General features: G+C 38.5%; 1 protein-coding gene across 17 annotated transcripts in view; it reads right to left on the reverse strand.

Annotated features, from left to right (window-relative positions):
* Nucleotides 1–23,713, reverse strand: part of NFIA (nuclear factor I A) — a 406,395-nt gene that overhangs the window by 84,681 nt on the left and 298,001 nt on the right. For all 17 annotated transcript variants that reach the window (XM_083621271.1, XM_083621276.1, XM_083621267.1 and 14 more), the window contains exons 4-5: nt 15,428–15,502; nt 3,685–3,802 (exon numbers count right to left, since the gene is read on the reverse strand). In XM_083621271.1, the coding sequence (XP_083477397.1) occupies nt 3,685–3,802; nt 15,428–15,502 (193 nt within the window). The remainder of the gene's footprint in view (nt 1–3,684; nt 3,803–15,427; nt 15,503–23,713) is intronic.

The raw sequence follows: 23,713 nt of genomic DNA on the forward strand, positions 1-23,713 counted from the left end.
ATGAAGAAAAGTAGCTACAGTGGCTGTGTTTGGATGGGATCATAAACCATGGGTTATTGTGATGGGAATGAATTTATGCATGCCTCAGGCTCACACATGCCCTGTCTCCATCCACTATGGATGAGCGGGGGCAATAAGACACTTTTCTATTAATTTTAGATTATTCAAACCTGAAAATGTGTGGTTGCTACCAATCTGTTCCTGGTCACCATGCCAGAGAAGGAGGGAAGGATAAGCCTTGCATGGGGTTTGTTCACACTGTTATGAACAGCTGAGGTGCAGGAGAGTGGGGGAGGGGTCAATCCTGCTCAAATTTGGGTACATGGGAGAGTTCCCAAACCCAGCCCTAAGCAGGTGGGAAACTGCTTCCTTGAGACTTCACAGCACTGAATCATCTGGTGTCATTGTGATGCCAGGTGACTGACAGGTAGGCGGCCCTACCCACTTGCTAAATTTGACTCATGATAAGGATCTGGCTCATGGAGCCAACAAGGTTCCCCACTGCTTTGGAACTAACAATTTATCATTACTCCCAAATGCAATAAACTAAGACACTTATTTTTCAAAACATTAAAATCAAGATTCTTAATATTCTGCCCATAGTCCAGGAATGCAAAAAAAAAAAAAAAAAAAGGTATGTCAGAGCCTGATCAAGGCATTTTAAATGTCGACACAATACATTTTTGCCTACAGTACGGTCATTGCCTTGATAATCTCCCCAGCACTACAGTCTTCAGCTTATGTACTTACAAGTAAATATTAGCATAATCAATCGGAACATACTTTCATATAAAAATGTTTAGCTGTAAATAGCAAAGCTGTACTGTAAGTGGTAAGACATTTAAGGAGAAGTAACCTATGTGAGAGAAAAACCCAAATATATTGTGCAGTTATTAACTACTGGTGTTGTTTATAATTAGCTTCTTATCTGTGTAAGGTATTTGTAGAAGCATACAAGAGTGACAACTGAGTTTTACTTTTAAGTACCATTAATAACCTGTCTATTCCACCAGTCCTGTAATGGAAACAAGTATAGCCTGATAAATGAATGATAATTGCCCAGTGCATTCACAAAAATGCCAAATTTGCAAATAAATATGCTGATTACTGCTATATAATAATTAGTTTATTTGCCAACTTTCAGAATTTTGACTAAGTAAATAGTATATTCTCTTAGTCATCACAAGTTATTAACCATACAGAGGTGTACTTGTAGAAAGTAAGCACAAACTCTTCATATTAGCTATAGGTGTCAATATATTTTTAAAAATCTGACTGCAGCTGAGCAGAACCAAGGCTACTTCACACTACATTATTTTACATATCAATTCCGTGTAGGAGCAATTGGGTGCTCTGTCATGTGTAAACAATCCACATGCTTATCTCTGCTGAGTGTAACACATAGTGGTAAGATGCAGTACGCCAGAATAACCTATGTGAATAACTATATAAGCACATGTGTATTTAATATCCTTTATCGGCTTGCACACATTACCCAACAGTGAAGTAATATCTTTGAAGGAAATGATCAAAAGTGGCAAGAACCATGGTAAAGAGAGAGACACGTTTGCTAAGGTTCTGAAAGAAAGAGCTGGCCAAGGTCTAATGGAGAGCTGGCAATCACTTGACTAAGGCCCAGATCATGCAAGGTGCAGAATTTGTACTGGCATTGTTGAAATTACCAAAGTTGTATGGGAAGTTGCCTCCAACAAACAGCTAACCCCATGGAACTGCCTCTGCACTGTTGTGTTTCAAGCAGCAATCACACTGCTATTAGCACATCTAAATTAAATTGAGTCTAATCCAGGAATACTCAGTTTGTGAACAACTGCTCAAGTGGCTGGTTGGGTGAGAACACGTCTAATGGAACTGAGGCCATGCAAATGCATAGCAGACAGCCATTTGGTTACAAACCTATTCAAGGGATCTGTTGGACTTTTATCATTCTTTTTTATGTACAAAAATGAGCCCAACAGAGTAGTCATGACTTTCATTGACAAACCATGTAACATTATCATGTGGAATGTCACTCCACTATCTGAGCCCTGGATAACTGTTATAAGTAATATCACAGCATAATGTTTGGTTATTGCAGCAAGCGGACCCTTCTGAAGTAAACTGGTATTAGAAAATATAATTAATGATCAGTCTGTGAGTGCTTAGAAAAAGATACTCTGATTATTAGGATCCAACATGCAGATGACACCAGATTGGGATAGGAAGCCAATGCTGCTGAAGATTTGGGATTCAATAATACTTTAACAGATTGAGAACTGGGCCAAGACTAACAAAATGAATTTCAACAGGGACAAATTTGAGGTTCTACACTTACGCAGGAAGAACTAGTTGCACCAATACAAGATGGGGGACATCTGGCTTACCAGTAGTACATGTGAAAAAGGTATATAGATGTCATGATAGACCACAAGCTTAACATGAGTCAACAGTGTGATGCAACGACAACAAAAAGCAAATGCTATTCTAGACTGCATCAACAGAAGTATAATGTCCCGCTTTATGTTGCCTTGATCAGACCACGCCTGGAATACTGTCCCCAGTTCTGGGCACCATAATTTAAAAAGGATATTTGTTCTAACAGGGTTTGGGGAAACTGAGTGGACCTGAGGGATAGCTCAGTTAGTAGAGCATGAGACTCCTAATTTCAGGACTGTGGGTTCGAGAGCCATATTGGGTGAAAGATTCCTGTATTGCAGGGGGTCGGACTAGATGACCCTAGTGGTATCTTCCAACTCTACAAGTCTGTGATTCTGCTTTTAATGAAAGGGCTGGTGCTGAACTGTTTTTATTGTAACTACTTGTATGGTTTTAATTGATGTTTAGTATGTGTGTGTGTAGATAGATGGATGGATGGATGGATAGATAGATAGATAGATAGAGAGATAGATAGACAGACAGACAGATATAGTTATAATTCTATCAATGTTTAATTATTTTTTTCTACATTGTTAGCTTTTAAAAAAATCTGTAAGCCACCTTAAGTCCCTGTCAGGGATAAAGGCATGGTATAAATAATAAATAAATAAACTGTAAAGATATATTACTTCTTATACAATAGGTTGCATTACGTTGCAAGAAAGGAGATTGAACAGCAGGATCCAGATAAATCAGTAAGGGCATTAACAGAGAGACCAATGCAAGTTTGAGGAATTGCCCTTTAGAAATCAACTTACAGATAAAGCTTTAGGAATTTAGTGACTTAACCAAGCAGTTGATTTTTTTAGTCTGGGTTCCTAAAGTGTTGATTTTGAGGCTTAGATGCTAATTTGCAGCAAGGATATTTTTTATTTCATACTGTGGTCCTTTTCTTAAGCATCCATGAGATTGGATTTACAAGTACGCCCAAAGCCTGTTGCCATTTTGAATGATATTAATGATCCAGATTGATTTTTTTCTTTCAGCTAAAGTGGATCAGTCATTTGACAGGCATGATAAGAAATGGCTCCTTATTTACATCAACATTAAGCAGAAGAAAAATCTATTGTATAACTCTGCAAAGCGCACCAGAGTGTATATGGGTGCCACTTTATTTTTACAAAGGATCAGTAGCTCAGGCAGAATATGTCAGGCAACATAAGCACTAAATGACAGCATTACTCATTTTGAAATGTCCATGTAGTCAGGGGGATTGAACCATAACCCAATATCATGCACAGATCAAATTACCTGGTAGAGGAAGTGCTTGGTAGGGATCTCCTCATTGCTCCTGGGCTCATGCTATAGTATGAGGAACTTTCCAAATCTGAGAGTGAGAAATTAGGCCCTGTTCCGGCAGCTATCGGTGCTGGGAAAACAAAGGAGAGGAAGTAAGTAAGTGATGTGGAAAAGGAATAATTACATTTCAAACATTCACTTTCACCTTAATGACCTACCAGCATGTAGGTAGTAAGGTATGAGTTAATTGGCACTGTAATCAGCAATATTAAAAGTTCATTATGCAACTTTATGATTAAGGTCTTCTTTGAAGGTCTTTTACTGATGGCAAAGTCTGATTTTGTACCATCATGTATTTCAATGGCTTCAGAAACTGTAGGAATGCTTCTTTTTCTTATATCTGTTTCCTCATGTCTGAGATTACTGAGCACCTTAGCAATGTTCTCCCAAGCATTTCTCAATGTTTGCTGTCCTGTGCACATGATAAGGTCTTCCTTTCTTACATTTTTCTCTTGACTTTTACAAATGTGTGTAATGAACTAGTTTTTCACAAAGATATTACGAAGTCCTTTCTCTGCAGTGTTAAAAACAGAAGGTCATGAATCTCTTGCCATCAATAATATGGATCTGGTATCATCCACATAAGAAGTTACTAAAGGCCTTTCTAGAGATTTTTTTATTACGCAATAAATATGCAGCTGTTACTTGGTTGTTGTGGGGGATCCAAAGCCTTCTCTCACCTGTTGTAAAGAAACAGCACCCCCCCCAACACTTAAACAACAATTATTATTTTTTGCTGCCATTATATGAACAGCTAGTGCAATAGTGAAACTGTAGAACCCTGTAATCCTGAACTCAGACTAGAATGAAGGGGAAGACACACTTCAATCTTGACATGGGTTCGGGGTAACAGGCAGAGAGGCAGCAGCTTCATCTTCTGCAATTCAGCAACTGCCTCCATGTGCTAGGAGGAATCACCAGGCAATCCCCAGCCAGGCAATAAACAGACAAGGCCAGGATGAGCCAGCTGGTGTTACCACAGTTCACCCTCAACAGTAACTTTATGTATATTTTCTGTGCCAGTTATGGATTGATCTGGGGGAAAACCAGACAGCTCCTCTCCTCCCTTTCTAGGGGCTCCAGGAGTCTGTTAACTGCTTCATGACATCCTGTGGCATAAAATCAGAGCCATTCCCAAGAATGTATTACATGTCAGCAGACCACATATCAGTTTTCAAAGTGTTATTTTATTTAAATCTCCATTTCCTCCAGGAGTTAAAAGCAATGTGTGCAATCTCCCCGTTTTTATCTTCGCTACCAGTGAGGTAGGTTAGGGTAAGATGCAACAATTGGCTCAAGCCCATCAAGTCAGCAATGGGTGTGAGTGGGTGCCATATACTTGTTTAGCCAGCGTGCAAAATGAACTGAACGGAGGCAAGTCATGTTGGATGTAATAGCCAAACCATAGTTAGGGCATTAGATCTAAGCCAGATTCCCAATTCTGGTTTCAAGGGCAAGTTGAAACTATAGTTTGCTAATTTGGATCTAACAATGACCTAAGGTCTGCCAAACAAGGAAATCAGGGTTTGAATCAGAGTACACAAGGAAGCCAGGTGGAGGAAGCATGCAAGCCTAAGAATAGCCAAAACCATGGTTTGACACTGTGTATGAAGCAACTCATTGCCTGCATAAATGATTTGCATATGTGAAATATCAATGTATTACATTTCTCATACATCTAATACATTCAGTCAAGGTTGATTTACATGTTCCTTTAGCGTGTCCATGGCCAACAAGGGCCATCTCTGTAGCTAACTGAGAAGAACTGGTTGGAGGACTGTCTTTAGCATACGCACCACTGGCGTGCAAAGATCCGCCTAGCGCCCCCAAATTTAGTTTAGCCACCCCCAATTTTTTTGGGGGGAGGGCGAACTCAAAGTTGTTGAACTTTTTCTGGGAATGGGGAAGCCAAAGTTGTTGACCTTTTTGGGGGGGAGGAAAATTGCTTGTCTGTAACAACGACACAGCGGAAATAACTGCTTTTGTTTCCTGACTCATTGGGAATATTTGACACTACGAAGTGACAGAGCAACGGGGGGGGGGGCGTGGACTTTCTCTCCATTGCTTTTCACTGCCGCCGATTAAGAGGCACCAGTATATAGTAGGTATACATTTGGTGCCCCCCAGGGTACATTTGGTAACCCCCAGAATTCGGTGCCAGGGTGCCCCACACCCCTTGCACCCCTGGGTAAAGACGGCCCTGTCGGGTTGCCTTCTGTACAACTGTGACCGGGGCAGGAAACCTGGTGTCCTGTCGATGTTCTGAACCTCAATTCCCATCATCCCTGCTGAATGGCCACATGGGCTGGGCTGATGGGAGTTACAGAACAGTATAGTTGGAGGACATCAGGTTGCCAACCACCGCCTCTGTGCAATGCCACTTTAGCTGCATATGCACAAATGTCTGTTTGCAGTGCTAGGATTAAAGTGGTGCTATAAGCATAACATTGCCTTATAGCAAGTCCATCCAGCCCAGTTGACAGTGTTTACTGGCAGAGGCTTTCTGGGGTCTTGGGCAGAGGTGCTTTCCAGCATTTATCAACTGAGAGCTTTCCACATGTAGAGTATGCAATATGCTAAACTGCAATCTTCAGCTGAGGAGCAACTATGTACTTAGTGTTTTACAGACTGCAGCTGAAGTACAAAAATAATGGGCAATACAAAGAACAAAATCCTCATACAGCTTACTTATATGGTTCTCATGTAAACTACGGCGTACTCTCAGCAGTGGTTTAAGGACAGCCACTGAACTGAGATGCATTGATAGCAATGCATTTTTAAAAGCACAGGATGGAAGGAGTGCAATGATATTAAAATGGGAGCCAGCCTTTAATGATCTTTGGAAGAAATTAACTTGGGAAATAATTTACAAGAACACTCTAAACTCATTTGCTGTCTTCCTTTAACTACAATATGCTTCCTGTGCAACGGGTGAATGAAACTTTAAAAAAACCCCAACCATTGTAAAATTAACTCATTTTATCAATTTGTGCTGTCTGCTAGAGTTTCCTGACAGCAGAGACAAGAGGCTGTAAAACTGATGAATTTGCATGGAAAAAGAAACCAGTGTAAGTAATTTGTGTAAAAGGTAACACGGACATGGACTGCTATAATTCAGACACCCTGCGGATAGCAAACTGCTGCAGTGTGAGCAGTTATGGGTTAGAAAAATGACCACACTGCAGTCAGTCTGACTTGAATGGAAATCAATCATAAAGGTACACTCTGCAGCATCCACTCTACAGTTTTAGCAGTCTTGGCCAAACTTATTTGTGTTTTTAAAAGCCTTTGCTTGATAAATTTTCATTCACACAAGACCTATGGAAGTCCAAACTGAAAGGTTAATAATGTCTTTTCGAAGCAGGTACATAGAAATCTTGCTCCCAAGCCACTATAATATTTATTAAACAGGATTATTGAAGACAGAAAGTGTGTGGAGGGGGGGATGATAAACAGCCCAAGTCTATGCATGTGTACTCAGAAGTAAGTCCTACTATATTCCTATGGTATTACTTTATTAATTTACTCCAATCAGCATCTGTTTCTCTGTGTTCTCATTTTACTAGGCTTAGCTCTCTTAAATCTAATTGTTCCTCATGAAGAAAATACTTTTGGAGATATACAGATATCAAGGGAGGCAGGTGGAGAAATACGTCTGCATGAACTTAGGCCAAATACAATGTGAGAAAGAGTAAGGACATGATAGGGAATAGCAACTCATGCTATAGGTAGTATTTGTATTTGTTACTTTACTACATTTATGACAATTATATTTGTATCCCACCTTTCCTCTAAAGAGCTCAAGTTCTCCACCCCATTTTTTCCTCACAACAATCCTGTGAGCTAGTCTAGGCTGAGGGTGAGTGACTAACCCAAGGTCATCCAGTGAGTTTCATGTGGGAGTGGGAATTGGAAATTTGATCTCTCAGGTCCTAGTCCAACACACCTAACGCTACACCGTAACTTAATTGGAATTTAAGCACTTAAGTGCAACTTTTATTACATAGTACTAGACTCTTTTTGAAGAGATAGGTGGGATTGACCGTTTTTTCAATTGGCTTGTCTGGTTTTTCAGTTTTGGGGTTGTTTTCAGAAATAACAATAATAGTATTAATTCTAGATCAACCTTCCCCACAAAGGAGTCCAGGGTGCAAACACCAAAGTGGTAAAAGACAACAACAACAACAACAGCAACAACACCCATACAGCATATGCAATGGTCAGGGTTTATGGGAGTTGTAGCCCAACAACACTTGGAGTGGACACAGGTTTTCTACTACTGCCCCAGATGAACAGAACCTTTTCTATGGGTTCTGTCCTTTCCTCCTCTGCAAGACTCTAGTCTTGACCCCATCAGGCTCCAACCATGGGCTCAAAGAATCACAGCTTCTCTTAAGAAACCTTGGAAAATCAGGATAGAAAATTCTTTATTTGTAGGTTCCTAAGCACCTCACTTAATTTTTGTGGTAAAAGACACATAACCTGCTTCATACTGTAGCATATGTGGAGAAGGTACGACTTCTGAAAGCAAAATACATTAATCAGAAGGTTCTCTTTATAGTTAAAATATGGGTGCTAGCCATACAGAGAACTAAGAATGAACGCTTTTCCTATTATGCAATAAAATGGTCCAGAATGTGCACATTTAAAAGGTTCTACAGAATTTTTAATAAGTGAAGCAGGATCATGGTAGGAGCAACCCAACGTCATAAACATTAGTAGCACTAGGAGAATTGTTAATTGATGGGATGAAATAGCTTCTCTCCTCTGTATTTGTGTGTTTAACTGGCAATAAAGGGCTTTGTGTACCCATTTTCAAGTTACTTGTCTTTGTAAGCACCATTTTTCAACTAATCATGTAAGGGACAAGGGAAGCCTGTATCCAGGTTGTGTTTAGAACTTGGTTAACTTTTTTCCATTCCCTGGGAAGAAAGGAGGCTGGGACTGCAAAGATGTGTGTTTTAACTCTGAGGCTGAAATACACAGTTGTCTGCTTTACCTTTTTGTGTTAAAGCTTACAAGGACAGACAAAATATCATGGTAGAAGAGGAGGCAAGGACGCTGGCCTTCTGCCATCGTAAGTCCATCTGCCAAATATGTCTATAGACCCATTATAGCTAGAAGGACTCAGCAGTTTCTTTTGCAGAAATGCTTCATTCTGGTTGCCCCCAAGGTGCAACTGAAATCTCTGGCTCAACTGAGCTAATCCCTCTTCCAGAGTGCAGAGGTTTCCACATGCTAGAGGTGGAAGGTACAAATAGGCATATGAAGAACTGGACCATTAAGTCAGCAATGATAATCTTCACTGATCCCACCATTTATTTATTTATTTATTTATTTATTGTAGCCAGCATATAAACTGGCGGCAATATTTCAAAACTAGGAATCCCAATTTTCATTCTTTGGAGTATGTTTTTGAAAGAGCAGGTTTGTAGGCTTTGTAGTTTTAAGGACATTTGAAAGAATGAAAGCAGTGCCACAAAAGATTCTAGCAATGGCTGTATGTTTTGTGACATGCATTAGTATCTGTCTCAAAAGCTTGGGTCAAAAAATCCTCTCCTTCATTTTATGATGTGAACCCTGGAGAACCTGTTTTAATTATGCTCCTTTTGCAAAGGAAGAATTCTGTTTTTAAATCTAGTTTCTTTACTAAGTGGCATTTAGGGTAAGGAAGCTACACAGAAGATGTTATACCATAGGACCATACTAAAATTCCATGTGTTCTCCAGCACAAAGACTCCAGAAACAACCATTGTCAAGACTAAGAAAGGATACTGAAATCGAGGGAGATATGTCCAAATGTTTTGCCTCGATTCCAACCCAATGAATAGCTCACCTGTACAAAGATCCCATTTGAAATGGATATCTGGACAAAATGAGCACACAGTAAGGTAGCTTTACTGAAGACTTAGTCTCTCCTTCAAACTCTCCTTTGATTGATGTGTGTAAAGTTTGTCTAACTGAACTAATGCTGCCTTGGGATCCAGTTTCAGCTGACTGGGTGGTCTGGTCACAAACCTTCCCTACACATGGGATACATTTCAATCACTGGGAGTGCCAGATGAATCAGCCTGAGTCACCCCAGTCCAAAGGTTCCAAAAAATATGCTACTATCAGTACTATTAAATCTTTGCCATTTTATTAATAAAAATCATTGATATATGAAAATAAAGAAATAGCAAAAAAAAACAGTTTGAGTGTTTGTCTTATGTGATGCAATGATCAGAGGGAAGGACAAGACAAGCTCAAGTTCAAGTCCCCATTCAGCCAAGGAGCTGTCTGAATAAATGTTGGCCACTTGTCCCACCTCACAGGTTTGTTCTGAGGATCTGCATTTGAGTAGGAGACCCAAAGATATTTACCTGGAGCCATTTCATTTGGAGAATTTTTTTTTAACCCAACCAATTTTAATGCTTTAAATTATGTTTCATGGGGAACCATGTAGCTTTTATTTTTATACACAGTATTCCACCTTGTTATTTTTTATAGAAGTGTGGCTTATAAATTTGTATAATAATTACAAAAATGTCACTAATTCTGACTATTCCTTCTCTGCTGCTTCCTACTCAGCACCAACAGCTAGACCCCTATGTCCCTAGCCCTACTGGGATGATGCTTTCATTTTATTTTTTAACCAATTAGAATGTTCATAAGCATTTCCATAACACTTCAGCACCTGAGACAATGGCATCGGAGGGCTAATTTAAATCAGATGAAGTCAGATCTCTTACAGTTAGCAGCTCAGGAGGTTCTAAAGGAAGGAGGCCATGTTTATATCAGTTTTGCTGTTGTTGTATTTACCTGTTTCACTGTGGCAAGTTGGCAAAAGCACCCTTTTCTGGAAATCGACATGATCTGTGCTCTAATTAGGCACTTACTGAATCTCTTGAAAACTGTGAAGATTATCCAAAGAAGGATTTGACTTCACAAATAGATATATAGATATTTTGATAACTACAGCAGCCAAGTGATGGTGTCTCTAGGGTTAAATGGAGGTAAACCTAAGGAACAAGCGTGCCTTTTAACCAGCTAGCCTTTTCATAAACTGATTAGTAAGCATGAAAGGAAGAAGATGTGGGAAATGTGGCTGAAATCTGTGGCCAGGCCTTTATGTCCTGTAGACTGTTATGTTAGCTTTTGTAACAAAGCCTTGTAGAATATCACAGATATTAAATGTGTGGTGCTCATTTTAACATTACTAGTGCAGTATGTTATTGACCAGCTAATTATGCTGAATTCCATTTATAAACATAGCTAACCACTAAGTTTATGGAGACTTTTTGTGCTGCTTTAATAGGATATTGATTGAGAGCAAGGTTTGAGTGGGCGGCCATTGAATTGTGTAATGGCATACAAAAGGCAAGGTCACTGCAACGGTTGATTCTAAGCCTGCCGTCTATTTTGTATTATAATTTTTCTTTTTTCACGTCTGCCTTTTCATAGCCAAACTCGGGTTGTAGCCTGTGGGCAGTGGTGCTTTGCTGTTGAATATGAACTTAAGCTTCTTTAGCGTTTAGTTTCATGCTGCTGATTTTTAACTACTCCTCTTACAATATTGATTAGCACAGCGGAAAACTCAAAGGCTTGTGCAAGGAGAAACAGTGTAGCTATCTTGCAGCAGAATATAAGAGATACAACCCTTCAAAATACTGGCTGGTCAATCATCTTTCATTCAGCACTTCTCACACAAAATCAGCTCCTAGCTGAGACTGTGTTTGTATGAACAATCCTGAACACCGCTTAAATTGAAATGAAGTCAGTGACAGTTGAGAAGGTTGCATAATTTCCACCAAATTATTCGATATCATACAACAAGTGAACCCTTTCCACTAGTGGTTAACTAGTTAAAGAGGGGGAATCGCATAACCACAGGCACTCTATCATGATTTTATTTATTCCAAGCACAGAAAAAGGTTCTGAGCCAAACCACAAAGGTTCCTGGCTAAGGTCATACCCTGTTTGCCATTTCTACCGAAAAGTGCTCTGGCACTCATATTTATTGACTAGTGACTAATTGCCAGTAGCCATTCTACATGTTCAGGCTTCAGCTATTGAGAAAACTGCTGCTGCTCTGGATCCAGGGATCTGTTGCAACAGGCTGCATGATCCTAAGGTCTGCTTAAATCACTCTATACACACAGGTCTGGTTCGCAGGACACAGTAACCCAACCTTACCATGTGGATGTTGCAGGTATCCAAAGGGGAACACGTCACTCTGCTCCTCCTTGATCTTTGCATGCTGTACTGAGCTAATCCAAGATTTCACTTAGCAAGTTGTCCAAACCCAGGCCCATGATTAAGCTCTCTCCTCGCTAACCATAAACTGTAGTCAAAACCAAACCATGGTTAGAGCTTGTGGTTAGTCTGGACAGAACTTAACCACAAGCCTGAGTTTGGATGACATGCCAACTTGCTCAGTGCAGCAAGCAAATAAAAAAGATCAGGGAAGAGCAAAGTTCTCCAAGTTCCTTTTTGCAAGCCCACATGTTTGTGTGGTCCTGGTAAACCAAAAAAATAAACTGTGCCTTTCCTGCCAGCTTTCAGCAGTGTGAATAATTCAGGGCATGATTCAGTTAATGAGTTCCGTCAATGGAAGCCTGAGCAATGACTTTCGCCCGTGCAATGGAGCTTTGCCATCTCTCCTTCCTCAGTATGCCCCACACCCCTGAAATTGGCTTGGGGGTGGTCAGGAAAACCCCCAGAACAGTGAATGAGTGGAGGAGAGGGGGGAATCATTCCATATGACAAGCTGAAATGCTTGCACTGGCAAAACAAACGACACAGTGTGATGTTGAATCCCTCTCATTGTTAAATCCCTGTGTATGTTAATTTCCCAACAACATTACATTCTAGTCAGCAGGCTTAGGTGCCTCAAACTAGATTTGTTGTGTTTTTTGTAGAATCAAATATCTTAAGCCAGAGATAAACTGTGTCAACTTCCATCCTGACCACTTTATAGCAGACTGGGATCAATGATGATGATGATACCACCCTATACCTGCTGGTCTCAGGACAGTTCACAGGATAAAATCAGAATATAAAACTACGTAATCAAAATAAAAACAACAACAACAACCCAATAACACCCCCCCCAAGGATCTACCAAGTTCAAAACTGCAATGGCAGTAGTCACAATGTACCACCTGTTCACTGGGACCTCTTTCTTGCAATACCTTTTGCTCCCTCCCATCCTGCACTTTCAGCCTTAGTGATACAGCCCAAAACCAGCAATCTGTCTGGCCTTACAAAATCTTCAGGTCAAAAGGTGATAAAAGAAGAGGTTTGACCTCCCAAGGTGATTGTGGGGAGTCATGCTGTACATGAGGGTTCACTGCTTTATTGCTTTTTAAGCAATAATGATTCATGCTATACAGTAGTTGAATTATTGCAAGTTTCAAACACTAGGGTGCCACCTTATGCCAATCTAAAACATACATTTCATTTTAGTTTCCTATTGCCAGAGACGCTACATACAATTCACCTGTTTGTGTGACAGTGAAACAGATTGTTATCTGTTGCTTTAACGGAAGAGTCTAACCAAAGGCTGCATACCTAGACAGTCTAATGCCAGGCAACAGTACCACAAGATTCACTTTTTCCTAGGTTTTCTAGTTGCAATAAATTATATCATCCTTGTCGTGTTTGGTTTACTGTTTGAATAGACTGATTTATAAAGTAAAATATTGACTAGAAGTTTAATAACTAGAGCAGGTGAAAAATAAGCTTATTAATTTGATGTGTGGATATGAGTGTGGATGTATGTGTTTGCGTGGGGAGGATCCCTCTGTCAGTACTTTAAAATTATTGCATCAACACGAGGATCTAAGTGTGACATATAGATCTCTTATGTACACAGAGATCTCCATTTAGTTTAATGAGATAGTGATCCATATGTGTAATAAACTATGCATATAGATTGGCACCTTCCACTGAAATGAATATGGACATTTCTCTGAATATGTGTTGGAGCAAATAAAAAATTAAGCCCCCCGCCCTTCCGCAGAATTAGAGAAAATTCTGGCAAAAGCATTCCTAAAATGGCAGTAATAATTAACTGGAGTTAGATTATGAGGAGTTAGATTATGATTTAAATTTAGTTTTTCACTGGAGATGAAAATCAGCAAAGCACTAACTTTTTGAGCCCTGGGACAATGGAGTCCATTTCTCCTTGGACTGTCTGGATTATGTCATAGTAAAATACAATCAAGGAACCTTTGATCAATTGAACAGGGTGGTGACAGGTACTCCTAATTCACTGTTGTTAGTGAATATTGACAAACTGGTAATGATCATACTGCAGAATGTCATTCAGACCAAGAATATTAGCATTCTTTAAAGGTCAAAAGCAATAGCTTCATAGAGACAGAATTCCATACAATTCCAGCATCAGATACTTCACATTCTACATAGAATGACCATATATTTCAGCACAAGAACCATTATTTTCAAAAAGACTGGGCATGACCCCATATTTGTGCATGAATCTGTATTTAAAGGTTGCTAAACCACTGGTTGTATAAATCATCAGTGTTACATCAAACAAATATTGCACATGCATGTACACAGGTGGTGCAAATGCAAAGCCTATGCTATTGTGCATTAAAAGACTGACTGTTTAAAGTTTGGTTAAACATTAACGTTCTAATTTCAAAAATGTAGAAATGGGCTCTGAAAATATTTGCAATGTGAGGCAACTGTTCTCAAACTGTGGGTCCTGACACATCGGTGAGTTCCGACTTGTTCCTAGGTGTACTGAACAATCAGCATTTGTTTCCCCTCTATTCCGAGGGCAAATGGATAAGAGCCAGCCATTTATATCTTCTTCCACTAAGCCTGTCAATTCTCGAGCACATTCTACACAGAAACCTATATGCAAAGTTATGCCAACTTTCTAGCCCTCAGGGCTCCTCGTAGTTGGACACCCAGCTCCTCTCTGCTTCAAGTCACAGTGTAGAAGTGGTTTGTGTGTGTGTGTGTGTGTGTGTGTGTGTGATAACACCTTTATTGTGCTTTATGTAAACGGCTTAGGCAGGCATGGCCAAACCTGGCCCTCCAGCTGTTTTGGGACTACAATTCCCATCATCCCTGACCAGTGGTCCTGTTAGCTATGGATGATGGGAGCTGTAGTCCAAAAACAGCTGGAGGGCCAAGTTTGGCCATGCCTGAGCTTAGGGATCCTGCGTATTATTATTATTATTATTATTATTATTATTATTATTATTATTTTGTTATAAATAAATAGCAAACAATAGTGGCACACAACAGCAATGCTGAAACACAACAGCAGCTCCCTCCCATCAATTGGGACTACCAGGACAGAGCAACCCAATCAGTTGCAGTTTCTTCTAGAGTGCCGTTTGGTGGCCATATATGTCCTTAATCAGTGTAACATCACAAATTGTATCAGGCTAGAGTCTGCATGCATGCTTTGCTTTTCTACTACAGCAATTTGTAGGACAGCAGGTTTCAGAATGAACAACGTCCTTTTGTAAAATCAGGACCCTATTACTATAATATGATACATCCAACCTAATTAGAAATATAGCACGATTTACTTGATGTAAAGCATGGTGAACTGGAGAATGAATGATCAGTTTCATAAAACGTTTTGCATAGTAATCATGAGGGATGGAGGAATCAAAGAAAGAAATATGTCAAAGTAAGATATTCTAATGTAACTACAAATTATACTTACTTTGTGAGACTCTTACTAGCTCAGTCACACTAAAAACGCCTGATGTGACAAAACTGTCTTGGAAGCCCAAATGTCCTACAAAACACAAGAAAATTATAGATGTGATTAATTTTAAGCACTTAATGACAGTATTCTTAAATACTTCACTATCTGTTTAATGTGAATGAAATTGAATATTTAATTTTCCACTTATCACTAATTGCTGTTTAGGTAGGCAGATATATGGTTAGAGTTGAGGAAAGTTAACATGACAGATTAACAGGGAGAATTGTATATATTAAAGCATCACAGCTGGAAATCTGAAACAAAAGAAGCTCATTTTAATAAACAGTTACCTCAGATGACCCTAAAGACTTAACAATTGAAATTAAAATACTGTACCTAGGAATCAGATGGGACAGCTAAGTTCTTTAATCGTTTTAAACATTATTCTCTAAAGAAACATCTGATCAGGATTATCTACTCATTCATTCAAACAAAACAAGATTTAAAGATGTACTCTTCTTTTCTGAGGTTACATTAGGGAAATCTTAAAATAGCAGCTGTTAAAAAATCTTGAAAATGAATGCTTTTCACATAAAAAGAAAAAAAAACTCTTTAAAATGAGCTTTTCAAAACAGAAACCAAATCTTTGCATAAGAAAGCTTTAACTCTAATCCTCTGAATTTCTTTAAGAGACAAGGCGTATGCTTGCTTGCCGGTTTCATTTGTGTAAGGGATATTTTATATCAAAATGTTATTACACTTCCCATAACAGTATTTCCCTTTTTCTATGAAAACATGTCTATCACCAAATGTTAATTTAATTTTCTGGGTATAATCAATTACAAAACAAGAAGCCTTCAAACTGCAAACCGGGTAACAAGGAATTCTGCTGAACCAGATACTATAGTTCATACAGTACATATCAGGACTTCAATTAGAGGTCTGTGGCTGATAGGGCAGCCTGACCTATTGCTTTTGAAATCAGGGTCAAAGAAATCTGAGGATAAAGGGATTATTAACAGAACTGTAAAGTTGTTCTTGTCCATAGGATAAGTGGCATACATTTTAAGGTTGTTCTAATTAAGATTACCAAGTCTAACACACACACACACACACACACACACACACACACACACGTGTATATTATTTAATGTAATATAAAGCTTTGCTATGCCCAGACATACTAAATTCCTTCAGCTTCAGTTTCATTGATTTCATTTCCAAATTACCGAAAATACTTTTTATTTATTTAAGTTCTTGCATAATATAACTCCCCCCACAAAAAACCCATATGCACACAATTTTATATTTATTTTGCCGGCAAGGTTTAATTGAACTCGAATGATTTATTTTGATTTATCAAAAATTAAAATTGCAGGTCCATTACTGTTAAAGTGTTTCAGTATTGATATAGCATTATTAGAAGCAGCCTTTGTACATTCTCCATTCAAGCAACACATTCAAGCTGATTTCCCAATAAATAATGTAGGGCTGGAAGCACATTTCTTCAGCCCACTGGCACCAGCAGAATCCTGAATCTGCCAGCATTATTTTCATTTCTATAACCCAGGTTTATAGCGTTTGAGCAAACAGTAAAAGCCAGGTGTTATTAGCTAACATTTCTCCTAGATAGGTACCCAGCTAACCTGAATGGCAGAGTATCAAGCTCAGAACACAAAATCAATGCAGGCTTTACAATTGTGAACCGCATTCACAAATACATAAATTAATTCCCAGTGTAAGCCATGTGCATGCTCACAAACTCATAGGAAATGTTTGCATCCACAAGCACTACTGAATGTAAGCCTTGCGTATATTCTCATCAATAAGGATTATAGGAAATTGTATAGAATAGCCATGGAAAGATGTGCATAATAACCAGCAATTATGCACATTCACTATGGTCATTCTGCACATTCTCTACAGCAGGGGTAGGCAACCTAAGGCCCGTGGGCCGGATGCGGTCCAATTGCCTTCTCAATCCGGCCCATGGACGGTCCGGGAATCAGCGTGTTTTTACATGAGTAGAATGTGTCCTTTTATTTAAAATGCATCTCTGGGTTATTTGTGGGGCATAGGAATTCATTCATTCTTTTTTTTTCAAAATATAGCCCAGCCCACCACATGGTCTGAGGGATGGTGGACCAGCCCACGGCTGAAAAAGGTTGCTGACCCCTGCTCTACAGTTTAGCTATTTAGAGTAAAAGGTATAGTGTGCTGTCCTTTTAATGAAGACACTCAAAGCTGCTAACAAAACATACAAAACAAGATAAGAAGAAGCCAATCATTAAAAACAGGTTCATACATAAAAACCACAGCAGCTGAAAACAGCATTAAAATGCAAGCACACACACACACACACACACACACACACAGAGAGAGAGAGAGAGAGAGAGAGAGAGAGAGAGAGAGAGAAACTGACTTGATGAATAAACTCTTACAAAATGAGACTTTTAGTATTTGTTGCACAAGTTGTAAATACTGCTTTTCTGTACTGCAAAGTAATGCCAGCATTGAAAATCCTTGCCATGTAGAGTATCTTACTATACAGAGACATCTTAAAATCTTAAAATAGTAGTGATCAATTAGAACTTAAAGCCTATTATCTTAACCAAATGCCTGATTAGAAAGAAAAGCCTTCCCTACTCTAACTGCAACTTGATTCCTCTTGGTTTTATCCCCTACCTAGATAATCCTCTGTTTCACAAACAATGTCAAGCAAGTAACTTCTAATAATACTTACAAAATAGGTGTCCATGATACTTATTACAGGGGCACCTGAAAAAGTTGCTGAAAAGATTTCTGATCTATCAAGCAGTACACCTACTAACTTAAGTATTAGCCATATGTTCTGATGTGACAGTGAAGCTGGAAAAGATTTGAAATGCAATGAAATGATTAAATTTGGATAATGATGTATGAAGTACATGTCTGGTGTCTTTCAGATTATACATTGTAAACTATCAATGGAAGGGGATACATTCTGGGACTTTATGCTGATGATGTTGCTTTATGTACACAGACCCAGTTGATGCTGGAAGGTTACTGAGTATAGAATCGGATACCTTTTTCAATGTCTCTGGACAAAAATGGGAAGTATTGTTATTTCATACTTCCCCACAATTTTCCAAAATATTACAAATCCCAATAACTAAGAAATGCTCCAGATACTGCAACTAAACTAACGCTTGTTTCAAAATTATTATTTTTATTTCAGATGGTACCAGTTTGGATCCCACCTGCCCATATGTTCCAGTGGGGAAGAAAACTTAACAAACTCATATTTCAGACAGACAGACAGACCACGCATTTAAAAATATTTGCTGTACCTTCACCGAACTGTTGGAGGATGGGAACTCCAAAATCTAAACAGCTATTACAATGCATGTCAACTCAGCAACATGACAGACCTAATGTCTGGCAACAAAGAAACTCAATGGAACATTTGAAAACTTAGAAATAAATGGTGTTCCTCTAAAAGTAATACCTTTAAAAAAAATAAATTCCTCTCTTTGCACTGGCTTACAAATCTGTTCACACTTACAACTTTGAAAATTTGGACAAAATAGGCGAAGGTTCTGGTTTCAGGCCTCTCACCTATTATTTCATTACAATTCCACTCTGTTTTCAAAAATAAATATAGTGTCTATACTACAGATATATGGAAATAAAAATAATGTTTTTATTGGAATTTATTTTTACAAAGATGAACGACTGCTTATCTTTAATAAGATGCAATTTAAATTGGAAAATATTGAAATATCATGGCTATTAGGCTACCAATTAAGGTCGTTTTTCACATATTCCCAGATTAAAAATGAAGCCACAAGACAATTAATGACATATGAAGAAATAATAGTCAAAGAAAATATAATAGCAAACATATTATCATCATCTTTGTATAAATATATTACAGAGATTGAGTTTTGTCCTCAGCAAAATTTGAGAAGGTTGTAGGAACTGAATTAAGATTTAGAAGTTGAAATAGAGGCATGGAACAGAAAGTGGACAAAAGTGCCATAAAAATCCATTTTAGCAACAATGAAAGGAAGAGCCCTAAACCAGAGAAAGAACCCTAGACGCCTAGCCTATATAAAACTGGACAGTTCTCCTATGTGTTGTAGAGGATCTCCCACTATAAGGACATATCAGCACATGTGGTGGGAGTGTCCAAAAACAGAAAAGTTCTGGGAAAACGTATTTACAGAAATATAGATTATAAGACAGGCAGTCCTCATGATCCCAGGAATGGCTATACTTAACTCGCATGTTGCAAATTAGAAACGAAGAACTTATAACATAGCTATTAACTGCCGCAAGAACTATTATTAACTATTGACCAATGGGTATAACGCAATTTGCAAAACAACATTATTGGAAAAACTGACATAAAAATTAAAAGTAGCAAGAGGTTAAAAGAAACATGACAATTTTCATGCAATCTGGTGTGACTTTATTGACTACACACTTAATGAGGCATATGGTAGAACAGTACCCCTAGTTTACACTTCTGGTATAGGTACAAAGAAGTTCTAGGCAGTCTCCAATGCAGGCATTGAACAGATCCCAACATATTTAAGTTTCCTCAAAGGTGAAGTGAAATAAGTCACTATCTGCACTAGAAACAGAACTGTCAGATGTTCCTGAAGTCACCAGAATTGTAATTCACTGTATTTAAATTGAATTTGCGGCAGGCTAGAAAAGATTTCAACTGTCTTTATGCTTAATAAAAGGTGAAAGCTGTGAAAGCGACGCATCCCTCTGTGGAATTCCGACTATTCACTCACATGCTCCTATGTGATGGTGACAATCAGCATGCTGTGAATTATATTCTTCCCATGCCAGTCTATTTAAAAGTTTCACAGTTTGATCAATGCATATTTGCAGTGTGTGCTTGTGTGTGTTTAATAAAGACATTTAAGTATGGACTTATTGTCCAAATATCTCAGCGTTAAAATAAAGTTAGATGAAATGAAGGCTTTAAAAATAACGGGCCAATTGCTATTCCAAAGAAATCACTTTAGCTGTACTGCATGGGTTTCCCCTCTATTGCTCTTGCTACCATCATTTGCTGACAGTTGCTTTTCATATCAGTTCAGCATCACACGAATAACTAACGGCCACTTCGTTAGCCATTCAAATGAAGCATTTCCTTCCAAATAACCACTAAGCTACTGGGTTCACATGCCCATATTATCCAAAGCTTGCTTGCACATATGGCTTTAGAAAAGTTTTTAAGAACCACCAGCACATTCTTTGAGGCATATAGCAGGAAAAAAATTAGACTATCTGGGATAAATCATGTTAGCACAATGGATGGACACCTTAAAGACTTTAAAGTCATGTAATACAATCCTAGGCTGGATCTTTCTTGTTGAAAAAGGCAGAATACAAGTGGCCGAGAGAAAAAAGAGCCAATATTTGACAACACAAATCAGCATAACCTTTTAACTGCAGCAGTCATGGATGACTGCCCTTTGACCTGGAGAGATTATGTGGGATTTCAATGACAACAGCTGGAAGTGAGCATGTGTGAATAGAGAACAGAAGATCTTAGGCCTAACACAAAAGCCTGTCCAGATCAGAGCATTGATTAGAAATTGTTTCCTGGTCCCAGTTTAATAGAGTGTAATAATGAAAGTTTTGTTAACTCTTCATAGCATGCACAAAATTAGTTGGAACTTGTTCTTTGTAGTCTTCTCAAAAATTTCACAGATTCATCTCGTAAGAGAGATCATTTCAGAATAATTGCAAATGGGGATAATTGCCTAAGAATTCTTTGGACTGCACATTGAAATAAGAGCAACATCATGTAAAAGATAATAATCTTGGCTTCAAAGGACACTGTCAAATTCTACACCTGGAATAAATATAAATAAAGCTAAAATGAAATACTCTTATTTATCCCTGTTTTGTCTCTTACAATGCATGATAACATGGAATAATAGAAAATTACCACTGAACCAAAACTTTCTATCTAGGGTACTAAACTTATTTCACAACATTCAAATGAGAGATTCTTAAGTGGGTCATGTGGAACTTGTTAACATGAGTAGTCATAATATTTACAATAATTATTGGAACAATATGACGCATAATCCTAAGAAGAAGGATTGCAGCAGGGCGACATCAGGCTAGTTCTCAAAGGGGGAGAAACCTGTGGTGAGCTGTACTTCTTGATACTGCACGTGAAAGCTCAGATGTATATATAAAACTAGATGTCAAATAAAAGATTTCTAATGTAGCCTTCTCCCGAACAGCTAGTTTTCCATGTGCAGGAATTCTATTTTGTATTGAGAAGAACTCCACCATATAAATCCTCATCTGCTGTTGCAAGTGGCATAGCCCAATTGGTTTGCCATCTCACTGAGTTGGCTGCTACAGATGTGAGAGAGAAGGGGCAAGGAGGAGTTTAATATGGCAGTTCAATATAAGCTGGCTTATAGTGAGTTAAACCACTGGTAGGTACATCTAGTAAAGTAGTACTCTCCAACATTTCAGGCAATGGTCTCTACTAGGTGCTACCTGACATGCCTTAATTGAAGATAGTAGAGATGCCTGAAGGAGTGTCTCCACGCCCATTGTTCAGCCCAGACACTGAGGTCCAGTGCCAAGGGCCTTCTGGCAGTTCCCTCACTGTGAGAAGTGAGGTTACAGGGAACCAGGCATAGGGCCTTCTCGGTAGTGGCACCCGTCCTGTGGAACGCCCTCCCATCAGATGTCAAGAAAATAAACAACTATCTGACTTTTAGAAGACACCTGAAGGCAGCCCTGTAACGGATTTTTTTTTTTAAATGTTTGATGCTTTATTGTGTTTTTAATATTCTGTTGTAAGCCACCCAGAGTGGTTGGGGCAACCCAGTCAGATGGGTGGCATACAAAAAGAAGAAGAAGAGGAGGAGGAGGAGGAGGAGACCATCTTAATGCAGAGACACAGTCTACTACTGAGCTCTGGTCTCCCACAACAGGGTAAGGATTTGCTACATTTTGAGTTGTGAGCAATACTTCTGACAGCCTTAGATCACTGCTGGTGGCCTGACCCACCCAAGGGTGATCCCAACATGGCTGAAACCTGGACCTCCCAATTCGTTTGGACTTTGGCGGAATCTGGCACATAGCACTAGTCAATGCAGATGCCCACACTATAAGTCAGGGTTTCTTTTTTGTTCAATCTATCTAATATCAAGGTATATGATTAAAGCTAGAGCCTTAAAATGTTAAAATAATGACACAAAAGTTAAGTAAGCTAATGCTATGTTAAAAGTCGACCAATATTTTTGTGAAATAAAAATTAATAACCTTTTTGTTAGAAAAATCAACATCATAGTAATTGTTTGGACAAACACATCTCTGAAAACAACAGATGTCTTCGCATTTTTTATAGCTTTTTCATATTTCCAATGCAAAAAGGAAATGTTAAAAGGGGAAACATAATTATAAATAGACATATTCATTTTGTAGATTAGTTTACCACACATTCCTCAAAACCCTTTCAAAGCAAACGAGATGGAATCTATAGAAAGTTAATCATTTTGGAATATGTATGGCCTCTGAAAAGACTGTAATAAAAAGAAAAGCCACCTTTAGAAAATAATAAAAAGGAGTTGTTTATCTTCTTCTTCCTATCACTACTGCCATAATTTCTTTTACTGATCGCAACAAACAACATAACTGTAATCTCAGGAATTGCTTAAAATCTCAGGAATTGCTTAAAATTCAGTGACTTAAAATTCAGGTTTAGAGCTCAGTGATCAAGTCAATAAATAAATGAACAGCAAGTTAACATTAGGAGTGCAGACAATACTGACTGCTCAGTAATGGAACTGATTCCACAGGATGCTGGATATAGGCTTAGGGCCTTTCCACACTTTGGTCTCATTTGGATACAAAGCTGAACTACTGTTATGTGAATGAGCATGTACCAGCCGAGGAGTCATGTGCTGCTCCATTCCTCTCTTCTTCTTCAGAATGTTCATTTCCATTTTTAACTAATCACAATTTAGTGTTATATCTGAAGCCGAATAAACTGTGATGATTCTTAATTACAGTTTACCTTGGCTTACGAAAGTTGCTTGTTTCAATAAACCATAGTTAAGCTTAACCACAGTGTAGGGTTTGGTCATAACACCAAAATTTCAATACTAAACTTTGGTTAATTGAAAATGGAAATGAAAGTTTCTGATTTCCCCCAGGGACATCTCAACTTAAAGATTTCTCAGGCTTGTTTTTGAAACACTAAACTAGGACAGTATGTCCTAGTTCTCTCAAGGGTTTATCTGTATGATATACCTGTTTTCAAAT

The sequence above is a fragment of the Podarcis filfolensis genome, assembly GCF_964270895.1.
Source record: "Podarcis filfolensis genome assembly, chromosome: 6".
Taxonomy (NCBI): domain Eukaryota; kingdom Metazoa; phylum Chordata; class Lepidosauria; order Squamata; family Lacertidae; genus Podarcis; species Podarcis filfolensis.